The 24,289-nt window shown below is 50.5% G+C and overlaps 1 protein-coding gene across 1 annotated transcript in view; it reads right to left on the bottom strand.

The window, feature by feature from the left end:
- LOC121270789 (pro-neuregulin-3, membrane-bound isoform-like) overlaps nucleotides 1-24,289 on the bottom strand; it is a 598,214-nt gene that overhangs the window by 9,241 nt on the left and 564,684 nt on the right. The window contains exons 6-8 of the mRNA XM_041176229.1: nucleotides 12,495-12,597; nucleotides 1,575-1,698; nucleotides 814-938 (exon numbers count right to left, since the gene is read on the bottom strand). Coding sequence (XP_041032163.1) covers nucleotides 814-938; nucleotides 1,575-1,698; nucleotides 12,495-12,597 — 352 coding nt within the window. The remainder of the gene's footprint in view (nucleotides 1-813; nucleotides 939-1,574; nucleotides 1,699-12,494; nucleotides 12,598-24,289) is intronic.

Genomic DNA, 24,289 nt, shown 5'->3' with positions numbered 1-24,289 from the left:
GTTCAGCTCTTTTGTCTGTGTTTGCACAGTGTAAAGGAAGCTTTACTCTGTACCTAACCCTGCGCTGTACCTACCCTGGGAGTGTTTGATGGGGACCGTGTAGAGGGAGCTTTACTCTGCATCAAATCCCGCCCTGTATCTGTCATGGGAGTGTTTGATGGGACAGTGTATAGGGAGCTTTACTCTGTATCTAACTCTGTGCTGTACCTGTCCTGGGAGTGTTTGATGGGGCCAGTGTAGAGGGAGATTTACTCTGTATCTAACCCCATGCTGTACCTGTCCTGGGAGTGTTTGATGGGGACAGTGTAGAGGGAGCTTTACTCTGTGTCTAACCCGTGCTGTACCTGTCCTGGGTGTGTTTGATGGGGACAGTGTAGAGGGAACTTTACTCTGTATCTAACCCCATGCTGTACCTGTCCTGGGTGTGTTTGATGGGGACAGTGTAGAGGGAACTTTACTCTGTATCTAACCCCATGCTGTACCTGTCCTGGGAGTGTTTGACAGGGACAGTGTAGAGGGAACTTTACTCTGTATCTAACCCTGCGCTGTACTGGCCCTGAGAGTGTTTGATGGGACAGTGTAGAGGGAGCTTTACTCTGTATCGAACCCTGTGCTGTATCTGCCCTGGTAGTGTTTGATGGGACAGTGCAGAGGGAGCTTTACTCTGTATCGAACCCTGTGCTGTATCTGCCCTGGGAGTGTTTGATGGGACAGTGTAGAGTGAGGTTTACTTGATAAAATCAGGAACTTAGTTAAATTTCCTATAAATGCATTGAGTTGAGTTCTGTGTGGATATTTCCAACTTTGTGTTACCTTTGCTGTTTGCCTGTTGGGTTGATGGATACTGATTTGTCAGCTGGGGAGGATCCAGGAACTGAAAACTTTGATTCCAGAATTTTGCATCTTCCTTCCCCAATGTTGCTGTCTGACTTTGTAAACTGAAAAATAAAACATCATCACATCAAAGTTCAGGAGTCGTTTATCAAATAGCCCCTCATTCTGTGTCAGTTTCCTGATCTGTGACTGGGTAGCTGCACTGAATGAGGAACACTCAGTTATATTGAGAACGTGATGCCATTTTCTATTTTTATGACCCCAGATGATGAAGGCAGAGAAGCAGAAATAGGCCTCATGTTACAATCTATCTTCATGCAACTTCCCTTCTCTCTCTATAATCCAAAACCTCCTTTGCCTTTAGGTCTTTAAACCTGCTTTTGGCTAAACTTAATTCAAAATGGAAAACAAACTGTTGATGGAACAAGTCTCTGTTGGAGCACACAGCATGAATGATTGCACTCGCTTAAAGGAATATTGGAAGAAAATGGATCAAGATGCAAAGTAGGGATTATGTCCCAGCTCGCTCCATGGTTCAATACTTAGACCTAGAGATGTTTAAGCAACAATCAGGAAACTCTGCAAAGTCAGGACAGAAGTGTGGATAACAGACCGGTTACAGAATACCCTTGCATTCACTGACTGCATTTGTTGTTGGTAGTTCTTATTAACCATCTTTAATCTCACTGGGAGCCATGTCGTCACAGGAACTGTCATTCATTCAGCTACTGTCTGCTTACGTTTTCCAGCTGTAACACATTCTGCTGTGTGTTATTTGCTGTGGACAGTTCGGAAGTGTTCAGACTGTAACTTTTCCCGAAGCGAATTTCCTTGGCCTGATCACGCAGTTTTTGCCTTTGTTTCCTGTTATAACATAAAATGAAAAGGTCATATTGACGCACAATAAACTTCAAAGAGAAAAGCTCATCAGTGGTGGGCCAGTGTCAGCACTGCATATAAACTTGAGATCATCCAAAACTCTGTTGCCAGTGTCCTAATTGGCACCGTCCTGTTCCCCTCTCACCCCTGCGATCGATGGCCAACATTTGCTCCCGGTCAAGTGACTTTAAAATTCTCATCCTTGTTTTCAAGTCCCTCAAAGGCCTTGCCCCTCCTTTTCTCTGTAATCTCCTCCAAACTCACAGCCCACCACAATATATGCGCCCCTCCAATTCTGGCCTCTTGTGCATCCGCCAATGATGATCACTCCTCCTTTGATGGCTGTGCCTTAGGCAGCCTGGGCCCCAAGCTCTGGAATTCCCTCCTTACCCCTCTTCCCCTTGCTTTCCACCCTTAAAGCCTCTTTTGGCTTTAATCATCGGCCCTCCTATCTCCTGTGAGACTCATTGTCGTGGTTTGTTTTATAATGCCCCTGTGGGGCACCCTGGGAAGTTTCATTACATTAAAGGTGTTATATAAATAGAAGTTGTTGTTGTTGCACAATTCACACTCAACAAAAGAGAATGATATACTGTCTCGCACTGAAAGGAGAGGAGGGGTGGGGAGGGAGGAAGTGGACATATTGACATATACAGAGCCTCTGAAAGATACTTTCCAGATGTAAAGAGTCAGCCTAAAGGTCTGGATAGTTTAAAATTAAACAGCAAGCTCCCTCTGACCACTTTGATCATAGATATTAGGGATATACTAAACCACAGACAGATCTGTGGTGGAATGGTGAAATCACTGGGCCAGTAACCCAGGCTTAAGCTCTGGGAACATGGATTCAAATCCCACCACAGCAGCTGGTGGAATTTCAATTCAATTATTAGATCTGGAATATAAAGCTAGTCTCTGTAATGGTGACCATAAACTGATTGTTGTAAATACCCACCTGGTTTGCTAATGTTCTTGAGAGAAGGAAATCTGCTGTCCTTACCTGGTCTGGCCTACGTGTGACTCCAGACCCACAGCAATGTGGTTGGTTTTTAAATGCCCTCTGAAATGGCTTAGCAAGCTACTCAGTTGTATCAACTGCTACAGAAAAGTCAAAAAGGAACTAAACCAGATGGACCACCTGCATTGACCTAGGCACCAGAAACGACAGTGGCAATCTCAGCCCTGTCAACCCTGCAAAGTCCTCCTTACTAGCATCTGGAGGCTAGTGCCAAAATTGGGACAGCTGTCTCACAGGCTAGTGAGACTAGCAACAGCCTTACATAGTCATCCTCACAGAATCATACCTCACTGACAATTCCTAGGCACCATCACCATCCCTGGGTATGTCCAGTACCACTGACAGGAGAGACCCAGCAAAGGTGGCAGCACAGTGGTGTACAGTCAGGAGGGAGTTGTCCTGCGAGTCCTCAACATCGACTCTGGACCCCATGCAGTCTCATGGCACCAAGTCAAAAATAGGCAAGGTAACCTCCTGCTGATTACCAGGGCGATGGAAGGGATGGTTGCCGGATTTGCTGATGACACAAAGATAGGTAGGAAAGTAAGTTGTGAAGGGGCATAAGGAGGATATAAAAATATATAGATAGGTAAGTGAATGGGAAAAGATGTGGCAAATGGAGTATAACGTGGGAAAATGTGAAATTGTCCATTTTGGCAGGAAGAATGAAAGAGGAGCATATTATCTAAATGGTGAGAGATTGCGGAGTGCTGAGATGCAGTGGGATCTGGGTGCCTTAGTGCATGAATTGCAAAAAGCTAGTATGCAGGTACAGCAAGTAATTAGGAAAGTTAATCGAATGTTATCATTTATTATGAGGGTAACTGAATACAAAAGTAGAGAAGTTGTGTTTCAGTTGTACAGGGTACTGGTGAGACCATATCTGAAATACTGTGTATGTATTGGTCTACTTATCTAAGGAAGGATGTAAATGCATTGGAAGCAGTTCAGAGAAGGTTTGCCAGTCTAGTATGAGGAATGGGCTTATGGGTGAAAGGTTATCGGGGGTGGGTGGGATGCAGATTTCAGGTTACTATCAGATTAGCCATGATCTTATTAAATAGCGGAGCAGGCTCGAGGGGCTGATTGGCCTACTCCTGATCCTTGTTCTTACGTTCATAGGTAATGCACCCTCCCCCACCCCACTCAGCTCAAGAATCAGTGCTCCTCCATCTTGAACGCCACTTGGAGGAAGTACTGAAGGTGGCAAGGGTGCAGAAGGTATACTGGGTGGGGGACTTCAATGTCCATCACCAAGAGTGGCTCCGCAGCATCACTACTGACCGAGCTGGCCGAGTCCTAAATGACATAGCTGTTAGACTGGGTCAGCGGCAGGTGGTGAGGGAACCAACAAGAGGGAAAAACCTACTTGACCTCGTCCTTGCCAATCTACCTGTTACAGATGCATCTGTCCATGACAGTATCGGTAGGAGTGACCACCGCACAGTCCTTGTGGGATGAAGTCCCGCCTTCACATTGAGATACCCTCCATCGTGTTGTGTGGCACTGCTACCATGCTAAATGGGATAGATTTCAAACAGATCTAGCAACTCAAGACTGGGCATCCATGAGGCACTGTGGGCCATCAGCAGCAGCAGAATTGTACTCAAACACAATCTGTAACCTCATGGCCCAGCATATCCTCCATGTTACTATTACCATCAAACCAGGGAATCAACCTTGGTTTAATGAAGAGTGCAGGAGGGCATGTCAGGAGCAGCACCAGGCATACCTAAAAATGAGGTGTCAACCTGGTGAAGCTATAACACAGGAATACTTGTGTGCAAAACACCATAAGCAGCAAGTGATAGACAGACCTAAGCAATTCCACAACCAACGGATCAGATCTAAGCTCTGCAGTCCTGCCACATCCAGTCAGGAATGGTGGTGGACAATTAAACAACTCACTGGAGGAGGAGGCTCCACAAACATCCCTACCTTAATGGAGGAGACCAGTGCACCAGTGCAAAAGATAAGGCTGAAGCATTTGCTACAATCTTCAGCCAGAAGTGCTGAGTGGATGAGCAATCTCAGCCTCCTCCGGAGGTCCCCAGCATCAAAGATGCCAAACTTCAGCCAATTCAATTCACTCCACATGATATCAGGAAAAGGCTGAAGGCACTGGATATTGCAAAGGCTATGGGCCCTGACAATATTCTGGCAATTGTACTGAAGGCTTATGTTCCAGAACTTGCCACGCCCCTAGCCAAGCTGTTCCAGTTTAGCTACAACACTGGCATCTACCCGGCAATGTGGAAAATTGCCCAGATATGTCCTGTACACAAAACGCAGGACAAATCCAACCCATCCCATCAGTCCACTCTCAATCATCAGTAAAGTAATGCAGGGGGTCATCAATAATGCTATCAAGCAGCTTTTGATTAGTAATAACCTGCTCACTGATGCCCAGTTTGGGTTCGCCAGGGTCACTCAGCTCCTGACCTCATCACTGTCTTGGCTCAAATGTGGAGTAAAGAGCTGAGCTCCAGAGGTGAGGTGAAAGTGACATCCCTTGACATCAAGGCAGTATTTGACTGAGTGTGGCATTAAGGAGCCCTGACAAAACTGGAGTTAATGGGAATCAGGGGGAAAGCTCTCTGCTGGTTGGAGTTGTACATAGCACAAAGGATGATGGTTGTGGTTGTCAGAGGTCAATCATCTCAGTGCCAGGACATCACTGCAGGAGGTCCTCAGGGTAGTGTCATCAGCCCAACCATCTTCAGCTGCTTCATCAATGATGCATCCTCCATAATAAGGTCAGAAGTGGGGATGTTTGCTGATGATTGCACAATGTTCAGCACTATTCGCAACTAGTCAGATACTGACGCAGTCCATGTCCACATAAAGCAAGATCTGGACAACATTTAGGCTTGGTCTGCTAAATGGCAAGTGACATTCATGCCACACAAGTGCCAGGCAATGACCATCTCCAACAAGAGAGAATCCAACCATCGCCCCATGGTGTTCAATGGCATTACCATCATTGAATCCCCCACTATCAACATCCTGGGGGCTACCATTGACCCGAAACTGAACTGGACTGGCTATATAAACACTGTGGCTACAAGAGCAGGTCAGAGGCTAGGAATCGTGTGACGAGTAACTCACCTCCAGACTCCCTAAAGCCTGTCCACCATCTCACAAGGCACATGTCAGGAGTGTGATGGAATACTCTCCACTTGCCTGGATGAGTGCAGCTCCAACAACACTTAAGAAACTTGATGCCATCCAGGACAAAGCAGCCCACTTGATTGGTACCCCATCCCACAAACAGTCACTCCCTCCACTACCATGCGCAGTAGCAGCAGTGTATACCATCGGCATGATGGACTGCAATAACTCACCAAGGCTCCTTCGACAGCATCTTCCAAACCCATGATCACTACCATCTAGAAGGACAAAGGCAGCAGGTAGATGGGAACACCACCACCTGGAAGGTGCCCTCCACGCCACTCACCTTCTTGACTTGGAAATATATCACTGTACCTTCATTGTCACTGGGTCAAAACCCTGCATCCTAACCCTAACATCCCTCCCTAACAGCACTGTGGGTGTACCTACACCACATGGATTGCAGCGGTTCAAGAAGACAGCTCACCATCACCTTCTCAAGGGCAATTAGGGATGGGCAATAAACATGGCTTAGCCAGTGATGCCCACAGTCTGTGAAAGAATAAACAAAAGAAAACCATTGCGACTCCTTCTCCCCACAAAATACCTTTGAGAAACTTTGATTGAGGAAATTATACAAAATTTAAGTAGCTCCTGAGCAGAGAGGAGAATTGCTGAAGATAGCAAACATGTGGAGTTGTAGTTCAGGTGATGTGATCACACTGACTATACTGTAGTAATCCTCAGAAAGTCCTCCGAACCTTGTGACATGCTCCATGAGGCTCAACATGGCCACTCCATGTAACATTTGGTTTATAGGCAATAATTCGAGCCCTAGTCTGGTCCTCCATGAGTGAAGTTCATGAGAGAAATGAAGATTTTGGATAAGTTCTTGCTGGGTGATGACAGATCATTGAAATGACAAGAATTCAACTCTGAAGACAAAGAAAATCTCAAAAAACAAACTCATTGGTGAAGACAACATGTTACAGAGGGAAAGAGTGTAAGAGAATAATGAAATTCTCAGTGAGAATGAAGATATTGCACAGAGTGTGCATGGCTGGGGAGCTGGGGCTGGTTTATCTCAGTGAAATCTGGGCTTTCGGATTGAGCTGCAATTTAACTAAATGTTATAAACATCAACCTGCAAAATTCATCCAAAACTTCAATTGTTTGATGACTCCTTGGTTGATTAAAGAGGGAAAGACAGGAGCTGCTGTTATGTAAGATAGTGCTTATTTAATGACTGTTGAATGTTCAAGGGCTTTCTTCCCCCTTTTTATGTGACACGAGCTCAGGATCATCCTTCACATGGAGACACTCCAATCTTACTGGCTCCAGCAAAGTGCATCAAGTACTCAATGTGAAGGAGCACCCTTAATTATTCAAACAAGTGAACCTTATGCCTCCAGCTTGAAGGGGAGGGGTTTTCCCAGTGTCCTCAACAAACGCCATGGTGAGGATTTTCCCCTCGTCGAGCAGGTTTGACGGTGGGTCCGAGAGCGACTTCACTCTGGCTGGTCAATGAACAGGCAGCCAGCGTGAATCACGCGCTGAGACACTCAGCGCTGCCGGGGCAGGGGGAGGAGATGGGTGAGCGCAGAAGCCAGCGCACACCCACGGGTGCGCTCAGTGAAAGCTCCCTGAAGACACAGAGCTGCCTTTCATGTGACTCTTGACACATGAGCAGGGGACCTGCTAAAAATGCATTTGAAAAGTTTTTACTATTTTTTAAAAACACTGGTCGAAACCTCATCCCACCTGTGGATGAGGTTTCGCAAAAAAATGAACAGTTGGAAGGGCAGCGAATTATTCTATTTAATTAATTGATCAAAGGCCTAACTCGGCCTCTTAACTGTTGGCTGGCGCGTTGCCACCTCTCGTGCACGCCCACTGAGTGAAATATCGCTCTGATGTCATCGCACACTATATTCCTCCCATTTGGGTTGGCACACGCCTGCCTGACAAGGGAAAAACTCTGCCCCATGAGAAACAGGAACTCCTGTGGCCCTGCTCTGTCCACAGAGGGTGAGCCTAGCTAGGGAGGACCACAGACACCTGCAAGGATACGTCAGCAGCAGCTTGTCCATCCTTGGTCAAAAAGCCCAAAGATCATTCCTTAAGCTCCGACCTCCACTGGACAACTGAGTCTTTCCACTATCAGTTACTTTACTCTGGTAACCAAGTGAAGCTTTTGAAAGACTCAATGTGAATCTTTATGGTTCTCAATAGCACTGGGCTTAAAGGTAAGAATTTCTTCAGGTCGTCCAGGAACTCCCTGTCACAGTGGCCAGCTCTGGGGATTATCTGACAATTCATACTGACATTTAAAGGTCTAGTCCAAATGGGCTGCAGGAGGCAAGATCTGAATCAGGCCCAAATTCCAGGCCCCTGTCTTGGTGTCAATGTAAGTTACCCCCTCAATAGCTCAAGAAATTTTGGGGCCAGATGAAAGGGTCGCATATCTTGCTGCTGTGGCTGACTCAGTAATAACACTTATCTCGCTCTACACATAATTCAAAGAATTTTGAGATACTTCAAGTGAAAAACACTGAATAATTGTAAATTTGATTAGCGTTATCCCACAAGCATGCTACACACTGGGAGAGAAATGTTATTATCCATGCTTGACATCCCCAGTGTTCAAGCTCACCCCGTGGTCTCACCTGTGGAAGCCCAGAAAGCTAGCACTATAGATGGTGGTTTTCAGGTTGCTAGTGAATCATCAAACCTTCAGCACTGGCCTGGAGACTCCGCGAATTACAGATTAATCTCAGCAGATTGCAAAACCCAGGAGCAACATCATAGGGTCTAGGAATTTTATTTGAACATTTCTGATTATTAACAATAAACCTATTGGAAATGGGAGGATAGGTAGTTTGACTATCAATGAAGAATCATTCAAAAGGATAATGAAGGATCCAGTCACTTTCCAATTGCTTGGGTAGGTGGGGCTATGTAAAGATGGACATGTCAGCAACCATTGGCAGGGGTTGGAGTGGGAGAAGTTGGAGGCAGGCTGTCATATGATGCAACCACAGGTAGAGTTTCTCACACTAAAAACAAAGTTGTACTGAACTCCAAAGACTTGACCCACTTAAGACCACTGTCCTAAGCGTATGCAACACATGGGCAGTGTAGTGTTGGAAACATCTTTGGGGTTTAGGTGACTTCCATCATGTCCCTTTTCATTCACACTGTTTGAAAATGGAGGACCCCAGTGGCCATTGTATGATAACATAATGAATGTGACAATGGGATTTTAACCACATACAGAGAGACTCAGCATGGGGAAGTCTAGTGCTCCTGCAGCACAGTGAGAACTTTCACTGAAGCGTTTGACTGTGACAGCACCTGCATTCCAGAATTATAATTAATTTCAATTATCTATATCAATCTTGTTGCATCCACCTGTAAAAATGTTAATGACTGGCTCAATGAATTGCCAGGCCCAGATCAAGAACAAGTTCATTACAGCTGCTAGTTCCAAAAGATGGTGCTTCATATCCTGCAGTGTTTACCGAATGAATGGCTCATAATTTAAACGATACTGAATGGCTGAGTCATTTTATTCCATGGTGGTCGGAGCTACAGAGATCAAGGCAGCTCCAAGCTCAATACTGAATCTCTGAATGGAACAACAGTAAATCAGAGCTTGGCTTAGAGAGAAGGCAAATCAGTGAAGTTTCCCTGGACAGAATGTGTGTGTACCTGTCTGAAGAGTGAATTGGCAGCTCACTCACACATAAAGAACCATCATTTAGGTGAAGGACCAGAGTGGGCCCGACCCCAGTGAGAATCAGTGTGTGTGTGGGACCTGTACCCCAGTGAGAGTCAGTGTGTGTGGAACCTGTACCCCATTGAGAGTCAGTGTTTGTGGGACCCATTCCCCAGTGAGATTCAGCACGTGTGGGACACGTACCCCAGTGAGAGTCGGTGTGTGTGGAACCCGTATCCCAGTGAGAGTTAGTGTGTGTGGAACCTGTACCCCAGTGAGAGTCAGTGTGTGTGGAACCTGTACCCCAGTGAGAGTCAGTGTGTGTGTGGGACCCATACCCCAGTGAGAGTCAGTGTGTGTGGGACCCGTACCCCAGTGAGAGTCGGTGTGTGTGGAACCTGTACCCCAGTGAGAGTCAGTGTGTGTGTGGGACCCATACCCCAGTGAGAGTCAGTGTGTGTGGAACCCGAACCCCAGTGAGAGTCGGTGTGTGTGGAACCTGTACCCCAGTGAGAGTCAGTGTGTGTGGAACCTGTACCCCAGTGAGAGTCAGTGTGTGTGGTACCCGTACCCCAGTGAGAGTCGGTGTGTGTGGAACCTGTACCCCAGTGAGAGTCAGTGTGTGTGGAACCCGTACCCCAGTGAGAGTCAGTATGTGTGGAACCAGTACCTGGAATGTACAGTAATTTCCAGCATTGAAAATGAAATGTGTTCTAAAAAGGATGTATGTTTAATTCCAGCCATCATCATGTGGTTGTGAAGCACAGTCAGGGCACACTTTACAGAACAAAAGCCATGGGAGTGTATTTAAAGGCTTCTATATATCTGCTTTCATTCCATCTCAATCATTTTCCTGCTGATTTTTTTCGTTATGCCTTCTGCTGTGAAGCTTTCACTTTTGAAAATCCCCCACGACCAAAGGAGCCTCACTGCATTTGCGGCGATTCCAGCAGTGTGGTCTATTGTGCAGTGATCCGTCAACACCCCTCCTCCAGCAGAAATTCCCCATTACTCCCTCCACCAGCTCTCTCCCATCAGCTCCTGTGTAATGGGACAATGAGTAACACCACATGGTGAAACCTGTACTGCTCCACTACAGGAACTGCACTCAGCGGCCAAACTTCCTGCCATTCCGAATGTCTCTGGGATGATGAGCAACATTCATCTGTGTGCTATTATCAATCCTCAAGCTCCAGTTAGAAAACAACTACAGGAGCAACAAGCAACCGCTAATCAAGGCATTGCACTGCCACAAGTGCAGCATGTCCCAAAGTACAAGCTGGTGTAGTTAGTGATGGTTGTGCCCTCCCAGGAGCTCCCCCACCTCCCCCGGTACCTGCCCTCCCTTCCCCCGGTACCTGCCCTTCCAGTAGGTGCCCCCACCCTCCCCCTGTACCTGCCCCCTCCCACCCACCCCTCCTCCCCACTCACCGGTCCCTGCCCACATTCCCACATGCCCACCCAGGTACCTGTCCCTCTGGGTACGTGCACCAGTGCCTTCAGTTTAAGATAATCCACCATTCACACTGACAGCCAGAGGGACAGGTGGTTTGGTGGCTTGTTCCACCTCCTGCTGGTTGTTTGGGTTGGTGCAGGGAGACGGTTGGGGGAGGAGCAGATGAGGGAAAATCAGAGAGCAAACTGCCATTTCTATTGGGCTTCAGGCTGTCCCAAAATCTATTTCACAGCCAATAAAATATTTTTATTTGAAATGTAATCACTGCTGTAAAGCAGGAAATGTGGCAGCAAATTTGCACACAGCAAGCTCCCACAAATCGCAAGATGATATTGACCAAATAATCAGTTTTAGGATGATAGTTCAGAGAAACATATTGGCCAGGACACCACGAAGAATGAAAAGGGCAGATGGAGCTTGGTTTAACACCTCATCCAAGTGATGCACATTTAAGAGTACTCCCTCAGCACTGACCCTCCAACAGTGCAGCACTCCCTCAGTACTGAATCTCTGGCTTAATGGCACTCCCTCAGTACTGACCCTCTGATAGTGCGGCACTCACTGACTCCGGCAGTGCAGCACTCCCTCAGTACTGACCCTCCGACAGTGCAGCACTCCCTCATTGCTGGCCCTCCGACAGTGCAGCATTCCCTCAGTACTGACCCTCCGACAGTGCAGCACTCCCTCATTGCTGACCCTCTGGCAGTGCAGCACTCCCTCAGTACTGACCCTCTGACAGTGCAGCATTCCCTCAGTACCGACCCTCCGACAGTGCAGCACGCCCTCAGTACGGACTCTCTGGCAGTGCAGCACTCCCTCAGCACTGACCCTCTGATAGTGCAGACCCCCCTCAGTACTGACCCTCCGACAGTGCAGCACTCCCTCAGTACGGACTCTCTGGCAGTGCAGCACTCCCTCAGCACTGACCCTCCAACAGTGCAGCGCTTCCTCAGTACTGACTCTCTGGCTTAATGGCACTCCCTCAGTACTGACCCTCTGATAGTGCGGCACTCACTGACTCTGACAGTGCAGCACTCCCTCAGTACTGATCCTTTGACAGTGCGGCACTCCCTCAGTACTGATCCTCTGACAGTGCAGCACTCCCTCAGTACTGATCCTCTGTCAGTGCGGCACTTCTTCAGTACTGATCCTCTGACAGTGCAGCGTTCCCTCAGTACTGACCCTCTGACAGTGCGGCGCTCACTCAGTACTGATCCTCTGACAGTGCAGCGCTCCCTCAGTACAGCACTGGATGTGTCAGCTTAGATCTTGTGCTCAAGTCTCCGGAGAGGGACTCGAACCCACAACACTCTGAGCCTGAGACATGTGTGTTGCCCAGTGAGCCACAGGTAATATCAAATAAACCAATCAGGAAGCAAACTAACCAATGAGGAACAAAGTTACACTGGGAATCACAGTCAAAGTGGTGAATTGGAGAAAATGTTTATGTTCCATTGATTCAGAAGGATCAACCTTACTTTGTTTTGAAGTACAGAACCACACAAAGCATCCCGACCACAGTGAGTCCGATGGTGATGCAGGTTATTGACATGATCTGTCTCTGGTAAATATCTTCACTCTCTGTGAACAGAAACAGACAGAAAATAGGTTTGACCACGACCTTCCATTGATGTGTTTGTGAGTGAACAGGTGTACATGTGTATGTGCACTTTCATGTTTATTTGCATTTGTACGTGGGTTGGGGAAGTGTGCAAGTTTGCACGTGTGTAAATACATGTGTGTCATTTAGTGTTTTGTGTGTCCACATGTGCATTTGTGTTTCTGTGTGTTTATATGTTCAGCAATGAGGGACTCTTTCTCTGGAATGTAACTTTTCTTTAATATTCAGTCCACAGTTTCAGTTTCAGTGAGCGCAACAGTCATAATGATCCCTACCCTCAGTGCACAACCTCCCGTTGCCGTCAGGAATTCGTTTTCCATATCCTGGGGGCTCCAAACCAAATGAGTGATTGACGGATGGAAAGGCTGGACTTAACGCAAACTCAAATCACAGGCAGCAGAAGCCATCAATTAGATATACACGTTAAACAAAGGAGTTCATTCAATGTAATCCTAAAAATTACTGAGGAAACTGGCATCAGAATTGTGCATTTTAATTCCTTCACCGGGAGACTGCCCTATTGCACAGGCAGCCGGTGTCGGGCAGCCGGTGATGGGCAGCCGGTGATGGGCAGACGGTGATGGGCAGACGGTGATGGGCAGACGGTGATGGGCAGACGGTGATGGGCAGCCAGGGTTGGGCAGCTGGTGATGGGCAGACAGTTGGGCAGCTGGTGATAGGCAGATGGTGTTGGGCAGACGTTGATGGGCAGACAGTGATGGGCAGCCGGTCGGGCAGACGGTGATGGACAGACGGTGATGGGCTGACGGTGATGGGCAGCCGGTCGGGCAGACGGTGATGGACAGACGATGATGGACAGACGGTGATGGACAGACGGTGATGGGCAGCCAGTCAGGCAGACGGTGATGGGCAGCCAGTCGGGCAGCCGGTGATGGGCAGACGGTGATGGGCAGACGGTGATGGGCAGCCGGTTGGGCAGATGGTGATGGGCAGACAGTGATGGGCAGCCGGTGATGGGCAGCCGGTGATGGGCAGCCGGTGATGGGCAGCCGGTGATGGGCAGACGGTGATGGGCAGACGGTGATGGGCAGCCGGTTGGGCAGATGGTGATGGGCAGACAGTGATGGGCAGCCGGTGATGGGCAGCCGGTGATGGGCAGCCGGTGATGGGCAGCCGGTGATGGGCAGACGGTGATGGGCAGACGGTGATGGGCAGCCGGTGATGGGCAGCCGGTGATGGGCAGACGGTGATGGGCAGACGGTGATGGGCAGCCAGGGTTGGGCAGCTGGTGATGGGCAGACAGTTGGGCAGCTGGTGATAGGCAGATGGTGTTGGGCAGACGTTGATGGGCAGACAGTGATGGGCAGCCGGTCGGGCAGACGGTGATGGACAGACGGTGATGGGCTGACGGTGATGGGCAGCCGGTCGGGCAGACGGTGATGGACAGACGGTGATGGACAGACGGTGATGGACAGACGGTGATGGGCAGCCAGTCAGGCAGACGGTGATGGGCAGCCGGTGATGGGCAGACGGTGATGGGCAGACGGTGATGGACAGCCGGTGATGGGCAGACGATGATGGGCAGACGGTGATGGGCAGACGGTGATGGGCAGCCAGTCAGGCAGACGGTGATGGGCAGCTAGTCGGGCAGCCGGTGATGGGCAGACGGTGATGGGCAGACGGTGATGGGCAGCCGGTTGGGCAGATGGTGATGGGCAGACAGTGATGGGCAGCTGGTGATGGGCAGCCAGGGTTGGGCAGCCGGTGATGGGCAGCCGATGATGGACAGCCGGTGATGGACAGCCGGTGATGGACAGCCGGTGATGGGCAGACAGTGATGGGCAGCTGGTGATGGGCAGCCAGGGTTGGGCAGCCAGTGATGGACAGCCGGTGATGGACAGCCGGTGATGGGCAGACGGTGATGGGCAGACGGTGATGGACAGCCGGTGATGGACAGCCAGTGATGGGCAGCCGGTGATGGGCAGACGGTGATGGGCAGCCAGGGTTGGGCAGCTGGTGATGGGCAGATGGTTGGGCAGCTGGTGAAAGGCAGACGGTGTCGGGCAGACGGTGATGGGCAGACGGTGATGGGCAGCCGGTCGGGCAGACGGTGATGGACAGACGGTGATGGACAGACGGTGATGGGCAGACGGTGATGGGCAACCGGTCGGGCAGACGGTGATGGACAGACGGTGATGGACAGACAGTGATGGACAGACAGTGATGGGCAGCCAGTCGGGCAGCCGGTGATGGGCAGACGGTGATGGGCAGACGGTGATGGGCAGCCGGTTGGGCAGATGGTGATGGGCAGACAGTGATGGGCAGCTGGTGATGGGCAGCCAGGGTTGGGCAGCCGGTGATGGACAGCCGGTGCTGGACAGCTGGTGATGGGCAGACGGTGATGGGCAGACGGTGATGGGCAGACGGTGAAGGACAGCTGGTGATGGACGGCTGGTGATGGGCAGACGGTGATGGGCAGCCAGTAATAGGCAGCCGTTCAGGCAGATGGTGATGGGCAGCCAGGGTTGGGCAGCTGGCGATGAGCAGACGGTGTCGGGCAGATGGTGATGGGCAGACGGTGATAGGCAGCCAGGGTTGGGCAGCCAGTGATGGACAGCTGGTGATGGGCAGACGGTGATGGACAGCCGGTGATGGGCAGACGGTGATGGGCAGCCAGGGTTGGGCAGCTGGTGATGGGCAGACGGTTGGGCAGCTGGTGATAGGCAGACGGTGTCGGGCAGACGGTGATGGGCAGACGGTGATGGACAGACGGTGATGGGCAGACGGTGATGGGCAGACGGTGATGGGCAACCGGTCGGGCAGATGGTGATGGACAGACGGTGATGGACAGACAGTGATGGACAGATGGTGATGGGCAGCCAGTCAGGCAGACGGTGATGGGCAGCCAGTCGGGCAGCCGGTGATGGGCAGACGGTGATGGGCAGACGGTGACGGGCAGCCGGTTGGGCAGATGGTGATGGGCAGATAGTGATGGGCAGCTGGTGATGGGCAGCCAGGGTTGGGCAGCCGGTGATGGACAGCCGGTGATGGACAGCTGGTGATGGGCAGACGGAGATGGGCAGACGGTGATGGGCAGATGGTGATGGACAGCCGGTGATGGACAGCCGGTGATGGGCAGACGGTGATGGGCAGCCAGTGATAGGCAGCCGGTCGGGCAGATGGTGATGGGCAGCCAGGGTTGGGCAGCTGGCGATGAGCAGACGGTGTCAGGCAGATGGTGATGGGCAGACGGTGATGGGCAGCCAGGGTTGGGCAGCCGGGGATGGGCAAACGGTGATGGGCAGCCGGTTGGGCAGCTTGTGATGCGCAGATGGTGATGGGCAGATGGTGATGGGCAGACGGTGATGGGCAGATGGTGATGGGCAGTCGGTGATGGGCAGACGGTGATGGGCAGACGGTGATGGGCAGCCGGTCGGGCAGCTGGTAATGGGCGGACGGTGATGGGCAGACGGTGATGGGCGGATGGTGATGGGCAGTCGGTGATGGGCAGACGGTGATGGGCAGCCGGTCGGGCAGCTGGTGATGGGCAGATGGTGATGGGCAGATGGTGTCGGGCAGCCTGTGATGGGCAGACGGTGATGGGCGGATGGTGATGGGCAGACGGTGATGGGCAGACCGTTGGGCAGCTGGTGATGGGCGGACGGTGATGGGCAGACGGTGATGGGCGGATGGTGATGGGCAGACGGTGATGGGCAGACGGTGATGGGCAGCCGGTCGGGCAGCTGGTGATGGGCAGATGGTGATGGGCAGATGGTGTCGGGCAGACGGTGATGGGCAGACGGTGATGGGCAGCCGGTTGGGCAGCTGGTGATGGGCAGATGGTGATGGGCAGCCGGTCGGGCAGATGGTGATGGGCAGCCAGGGTTGGGCAGCTGGTGATGGGCAGATGGTGATGGGCAGACGGTGATGGGCAGATGGTGATGGGCAGCGGGTCGGGCAGATGGTGATGGGCAGCCAGGGTTGGGCAGCTGGTGATGGGCAGACGGTAATGGGCAGACGGTGATGGGCAGACGGTGTCAGGCAGACGGTGTCAGGCAGATGGTGATGGGCAGACGGTGATGGACAAACGGTGATGGGCAGACGGTGATGGGCAGACGGTGATGGACAGCCGGTGATGGACAAACGGTGATGGGCAGATGGTGATGGGCAGACGGTGATGGGCAGATGGTGATGGGCAGCCGGTCGGGCAGATGGTGATGGGCAGCCAGGGTTGGGCAGCTGGTGATGGGCAGACGGTAATGGGCAGACGGTGATGGACAGCCAGTGATGGGCAGACGGTGATGGACAGCCGGTGATGGGCAGACGGTGTCAGGCAGACAGTGTCAGGCAAACGGTGATGGGCAGACGGTGATGGACAAACGGTGATGGGCAGACGGTGATGGGCAGACGGTGATGGACAGCCGGTGATGGACAAACGGTGATGGGCAGACGGTGATGGGCAGACGGTGATGGGCAGACGGTGTCAGGCAGATGGTGTCGAACAGCTGGTGATGGGTAGCCTGGTTTGGGCAGCAGGTGACTTAATTTAAACTCAAATTACAGGCAGCAGAAGCCATCAATTAGATATACACATTAAACAAAGGAGTTCATTCAATGTAATCCTAAAAATTACTGAGGAAACTGGCATCAGAATTGTGCATTTTAATTCCTTCACCAGGAGACTGCCCTATTGCACAGGCAGCTGGTGTCGGGCAGACAGTGATGGACAGACAGTGTCGGGCAGCCGGTGATGGGCAGCCGGTGATGGGCAGCCGATGGATGTGACCCGTTTTACTGAGCCCACAGTGAGTATAAGCTGCAAAATAGGGCTTTTGGGATTGGGGGGGGGGGGTGCAGGTGAGCAGCGTAACCAAGGATATAAAGATCTTCAAATATGGCCTGTACCTGTCCTGGGAGCGTTTGATGGGGACAGTGTACAGGGAGCTTTACTCTGTATATAACCCTGTGCTGTACCTGTCCTGGGAGTGTTTGACGGGGACAGTGTAGAGGGAGCTTTACTCTGTATCTAACCCCGTGCTGTACCTGTCCTGCGAGTGTTTGACGGGGACAGTGTAGAGGGAGCTTTACTCTGTACCTAACCCCGTGCTGTACCTGTCCTGGGAGTGTTTGATGGGGACGGTGTAGAGGGAGCTTTACTCTGTACCTAACCCCGTGCTGTACCTGTCCTGGGAGTGTTTGATGGGGACGGTGTAGAGGGAGCTTTACTCTGTACCTAACCCCGTGCTGTACCTGTCCCAGGAGTGCTTGATGGGGACAGTGTAGCGGGAGCTGAACTACCTCATCACCAACTCCAATCAGTTCCACATCACAAGAAAGAGGAGCTAGTGGGGAAATGTTTCTATACAATTCTATACTATAAAATACAATTGGAGGTTCAAGGGTCCCAATATTGGGCACTGGGAGGTGAAGGAGGTAATTCAGGGTTTCAAGGCCATGATTCTAAGATTGAGGCAGTGAGAGGGAGAGAGACTTCGGTCAAAGACAGAGTAACTATCACAAGACGATCCATATAGAACTCAGTAATGTTGATGGAAGGCAGGTGATGTGAGCATATATGAGGAGTTGCAGGGAATGGCAGAGTTCAGAAGTAGTACGATTCCTGCCAACACCTTTAATTATCATTAACAGTTCTGGAGAACCAGCCGCTCCGCTGAAAAGGAAGATTGCAATTTTTACCCATTGATAGAAGTGGGAGGAAAGTGCACAAACAATCAGTCATAGAGCCCGGAACTTCAGAATTGGACATCAAACACGTAAAACTGAGAGAGTGGGGAACTGAGATTAATAGAGAGAGCAGACACAGAGAGACAGGGAGACAGATACAGGGAGAGAGGAGCGAGAGAGACAGGGAGAGAGAAACAGGGAGAGGAAGAGAGAGAGAGGAGAGATGGAGAGAGATGGAGAGAGAGACAGGGAAAGAGAGAGAGAGAGAGCAGAGAGAGAGAGAGAGAGATAGGGAAAAAGAGAAAGAGAGGAGAGAGAGAGAGGCACAGGGAGAGAGCGAGAGACAGGGAGAATGCAAGAGAGAGAAAGAGAGACAGGGAGAGAGAGAAAGAGAGAGAGAGAGAAATCAGACATGGAGAGAGAAAAAAATGGGGAGAGACCAGCCAAAGAAAGATAGAAAGAGAGAGAGAGAGACAGAAAGCAAGTGACCAGGCACATAGAGAGAAACAGAAAGAGAAAGCGGAGAGAGATAGAGAGAGAGAGAGAGAGAGACACCAGACATGCATACAGAGAAAGAGAGTAGACAAGAAGAGAGAGAAGGATGGGGAAAGGCCAGACGCAGAGAGAGAAATTGACAGAGAGAGAGAGAGAGAGATCAGGCACAGAGAGAGAGATGAAGGGAAGGAGAGAGTGAGAGAAAGATGGGGAGAAACCAGACACAGAGAGATAACGGGAGAGAGAGAGAGGGAGAGGCAGTGAGACAGAGAGGGCAAAGAGTGAGAGAGAGAGCAGACATGGAGAGAAAGAGAGAGAGAGCAGGCAGGGAGAGAGTGAAAGATGGATAGAGCTCAGTGAGACCAGACACAGGGAGAGAGAGAGAGGGAAGAGAGAGAAAGGTGGGAGGGGGGGAGGGAGGAAGGATGAGAGATGGAGAGAACAAAGGAGAGAGAGAGAGAGGGTGGGAGAAGGGGAGAGAGAGATAGAGATAGAGAGAGGGGGAGGGAGGGGGAGAGAGAGAGAGAGAGACAGAAAGAGAGAGACAGATAGAGACACCAGACATGCACGGAGAGAGAGAAAGAGAGAGCAGACATGGAGGGAGAGAAGGATGGAGAAAGGCCAGATGCAGAGAGAGAAAATAACAGAGAGAGAGAGGGAGAGATCAGGCACAGAGCGAGATGAAGGAAGGAGAGAGTGAGAGAAAGATGGAGAGATACCAGGCAGATAGAGGTGGAAATGGAGAGAGATAGGGAGTGAGAAAGAGAGGGAGAGGGAGAGAGGGGGAGGGACACTGGGTGAGAAAGAGAGAGAGCAGACAGAGAAAGAGAAAGATGGAGAGAAACCAGGAACAGGGAGAAAAAGAGAGAGCGAGAGAGAGGGAGAGAGAGAGAGCAGGCATGGAGAGAGAGGAAGATGAAGAGAGCCCAGAGAGAGACCAGGCACAGAAAAAGTGAGTGAGAGAGAGAGAGAGAAAGAAATAAAGAAAGAAAGAGAGAAAGAGACAGTAGACAGAAAGAGAAAGAAAGAGAGGGAGCAGGTATTGAGAGAGAGAGAATGAGAGGGAGAGAGAGAGAAGGAGAGGGAGATATCGAGAGAGAGAGAGAGAGGAAGAGGGAGGGACAGAGCGAAGGAGAGAGAGAGAGAAAGGGAGGGAGGGAGAGAGAGAGGGCAAGGGAGAGAGAGAATGGAGACAGAGAGAGCGCAGACATGGAGAGAGAGAGAAAGAGAAGAGGGCAGGCATGAGAGAAAGAAAAAGAGGGAGAGAGAAAGAGATAGAAGAGGGAAAGAGAACGAAAGAGAGAGACCAGGTATGGAGAGAGAGAGAGAGAGACCACAAGAGAGAAAGAGAGAAAATAAGAGGCCAGGCATGGAGGGAGAGAGAAGGACAGCAGATAGACAGAGAGAGAAAGAGAGAGAGAGAAAGCAGAGAGAGAGAGACGCCAGGCATTGATGCAGAGAGAGAAAACAAAAGCAGAAATGAAGGGAGAGAAGGATGGAGAAAGGCCAGATGCAGAGAGAAAATAACAGAGAGAGAAAGAGAGAGAGGGAGAGAGAGAGAGAAAGGGAGGGAGGGAGAGAGAGAGGGCAAGGGAGAGAGAGAAGGGAGACAGAGAGAGCGCAGACATGGAGAGAGAGAGAAAGAGAAGAGGGCAGGCATGAGAGAAAGAAAAAGAGGGAGAGAGAAAGAGATAGAAGAGGGAAAGAGAACGAAAGAGAGAGACCAGGTATGGAGAGAGAGAGAGAGAGACCACAAGAGAGAAAGAGAGAAAATAAGAGGCCAGGCATGGAGGGAGAGAGAAGGACAGCAGATAGACAGAGAGAGAAAGAGAGAGAGAGAAAGCAGAGAGAGAGAGAGACGCCAGGCATTGATGCAGAGAGAGAAAACGAAAGCAGAAATGAAGGGAGAGAAGGATGGAGAAAGGCCAGATGCAGAGAGAAAATAACAGAGAGAGAAAGAGAGAGAGGGAGAGAGAGAGAGAGACACCAAGCACAGAGAGAGTGAGAGAGACAGAGACACAGGGAGAGGGAAGGACGGAGAGAGAGAGGGAGAGGACGAAGGAGGGAGAGAGAGAAAAAGGGAGGGAGGGAGAGAGAGAGAGCAAGGGAGAGAGAGAAGGGGGAGAGAGATAGAGAGAGCAGACATGGAAAGAGAGAGAGAGAAAGAGAAGAGGGCAGGCATGAGAGAAAGAAAAAGAGAGAGAGAGAGAGAAAGAGTGAGTAGAGGGAAGGAGAAAGAAACAGAGACCAAGTATGGAGAGAGAAAGAAAACAAGAGAAAAAGAGAGAGACTGAGTGGCCAGGCATGGAAGGAGAGAGAAGGACAGCAGACAGAGAGAGGAAGAGGGAGAGAGAAAGAGAGAGAGAGAGAGCAAGAGAGAGAGAGAGAGAGAGATAGAGAGCAAATGGCCAAAAACGTAGAGAGAAAGAGAGAGAGAAAGCAGACAGAAAGAGAGAGAGAGAGAGAGAGAGAGACACTAGACACAAATGCAGAGAGAGAGGGAGAGCAGAAACGGAGGGAGAGAAAGATGGAGAAAGGCCAGGAGCAGAGAGAGAAAATGACAGAGTGAGAAAGAAAGAGAGAGACGAAGGGAAGAATAGAGTGAGAGAAAGATGGAGAGAGATCAGGAAGAGGGAGATAGAGATGGAGAGGCAGAGAGAGAAAGAGAGAGCGAGTGAGAGAGAAAGCAGAGAGAGATTGAGGGAGAGAGAGATAGAGATACCAGAGATGGATGCACAGGGACAAAGAGAGAGCGGAAACGAAGGGAGAGAAGGATGGAAAAAGGCCAGACACAGAGAGAGAAAATGGCAGAGAGAGGAAGAGAGGGAGAGAGTGACAGAGAGACAGACACAGGGAGAGGGAGGGACAGAGAGAGAGATGAGAGAGAGAGAGAGAAGTGGGGGGGGGGGGGGCGGGCAAGAGAGAGAGAGAGACAGAGTGAGAGAGAGACAGACAAACAGAGCAGACATGGAGAGAGAAAGATGGAGAGAACCCAGAGGGAGACAGGACACAGAAAAAGATAGAGAGAGAGAGATGAGAGAGAGCGAGAGATAGAAAGAGAGAGAGAGAGAGAGAGAGAGACCAGACAAGGATTCAGAGAGAGAGAGCAGAAATGGAGGGAGAGAAGGATGGAGAAAGGCCAGTCGCAGAGAGAAAAAATGACAGAGAGAGAGAGAGAAAGAGAGAGAGAGAGCAGGCACAGAGAGAGAGAGAGAGATGAAGGGAAGGATAGAGTGAGAGAAAGATGGAGAGAGGCCAGGCAGAGCGAGTTACAGAGGGAGAGAGAGAAAGGGAGTGACAGAGAGGGTGAGAGAGAGGGAGGGAGAGAGAGGCAGAGAGACAGAGAGGGAGGAGAGAGAGTGAGTGCTGACATGCAGAGAGAGAGAAAAAGACCAAAAACACATTGAGAGAGAATGAAAGAGAGAAATCAGGTGTGACGAGAAAGATATATCTATATATATATATATAGAGAGAGAGAGAAAGAGATAGAGAGAGAGCAGACATGGAGAGAGAGAAAGAGAAGAGGGCAGGCATGAGAGAAAGAAAAAGAGAGAGAGAAAGAGAGAGTAGAGGGAAGGAAAAAGAAAGAGAGACCGTGTGGAGAGAGAAAGAAAACAAGAGAGAAAGAAAGAGACTGAGTGGCCAGGCATGGAGGGAGAGAGAAGGACAGCAGACAGAGAGAGAGAGAGAGAGAGGGAGCAGACATGGAGAGAGAGAAAGAGAAGAGGGCAGGCATGAGAGAAAGAAAGAGAGAGAGAAAGAGAGAGAGAGAGAGTCACCAGACACAGATGCAGAGAGAGAAAGAGCAGAAACTGAGGGAGAGAAGGATGCAGAAAAGCCAGGTGCAGAGAGTGAAAATGACAGGGAGAGAGAGAGAAAGGAAGAGAGAGAGAGAGTGAGAGGGAGGGAGAGGGAGGGAGATGAAGGGAAGGATAGAGTGAGAGAAAGATGGAGAGAGACCTGGTAGAGAGAGATAGGGATGGAGAGATAGAGATATAGAGAGAGGGAAAGCAGAGAGAGAGAGAGAGAAGGGGGTGAGAAAGAGACAGAAAGATAGAGAGAGAGAGAGAGAGAGAGACAGAGCAGACATGAAGAGAGAGAAAGATGGAGAGAGCCCAGAGGGAGAACGGACACAGAAAAAGATAGAGATAGAGAGAGACGAGAAAGAGAGAGAGAGACACCATACAAAGATTCAGAGAGAGAGAGAGAGAGAGAGTAGAAACGGAGGGAGAGAAGGATGGAGAAGGCCAGGTGCAGAGAGAGAAAATGACAGACAGAGAAAGAGAGAGAGCAGGCACAGAGTGAGAGAGAGAGATGAAGGGAAGGGTAGAGAAAGAGAAAGATGGAGTGAGGCCAGGTAGAGAGAGTTAGAGATGGAGAGAGAGAGAGGGAGTGAGAGAGAGAGCAGACAGAGGCAGAGGGAAAGATGGGGCGAAACCAGACAAAGAGAGATAAAGAGACAGAGAGAGAGAGAGAGAGAGAGAGAGGGAGAGAGAGACAGAGAGACAGAGAGGCAGGAGAAGGAGAGAGAGCAGACATGGAGAGAAAGCGGGGGGGAGAGAGAGAGAGAGTGCTGACACGCAGAGAGAGAAAAAGACCAAAAACACAGAATGAAAGAGAGAAATCAAGCATGGTGAGAAAGAGAGAGATAGAGAGAGACGTAGCGAGCGAGCAAGGAAGAGATTGAGAGATAGCAGGTATGGGGAGAAAGAGAGAGGGAGAGAGAGAGAGAGCAGACACGGGGAGAGAGAGAAAAACCATAAACACAAAGAGAGAGAACGAAAGAGAGAAATCAGACATGGGGAGAGAGAGAGAGACAGAGACAGAGAGAGAGATAGCAGGCATTGAGAGAAAGAGACATCGAGAGAGGTGGAGAGAGAGAGAGAGAGACCGACCAGACACAGAGACAGAGAGACACAGGGCAGACACAGCAAGAGAAAGAGAGAGAGAGGGGTGGGGGGGAGAGAGAGACTGGGGGAGAGGGGTGGGGAGAGAGAGAGAGAGAGACAGAGAGACAGAGAGAGAGCAGGCCAAGAGAGAGAGTAAGATGGAGAAAGACCAGGGGGAGATTAGACACAGAAAAAGATAGAGAAAGAGAGCAAGAGGGAGACAGACAGATACCGGACACAGAGACACAAAGAGAGTGAGGGCAAACACAGAGAAAAAGAAAGAGAGAGAAAAAGTAAGAGAAGGAAGGACCAGACATGGAGTGAGAGTGATGGAGAGAAGGAGGGTGGGGAGACGGGGGGTGTGGGGAGAGAGAGACAGAGATAGAGGGAGCAAGAAAAAGATAGAGAGATAGCAGGCATGGTGAGAAAGAGAGAGAGAGAGAGAGAGAGCAAACAGAGAGAGAGAGAGAGAAAATGAGAGAAATCGGACATGGGGAGAGGGAGAGAGATAGAGAGGGGCAGGGAGGAAGGGAAGGAGAGAGGGAGAGAGGGAAGGAGGGAGAGAGAGAGAGGGAGGGAGAGAAGGGGAGAGAGAGAGAGCAGACATGGAGAGAGAGAGAAA

This window comes from Carcharodon carcharias, chromosome 28 (genome assembly GCF_017639515.1).
Source record: "Carcharodon carcharias isolate sCarCar2 chromosome 28, sCarCar2.pri, whole genome shotgun sequence".
Lineage (NCBI taxonomy): Eukaryota > Metazoa > Chordata > Chondrichthyes > Lamniformes > Lamnidae > Carcharodon > Carcharodon carcharias.
The sequence above is the reverse complement of the archived record's forward strand: the minus strand, read 5'-3'. Positions and strand labels throughout refer to the sequence as shown.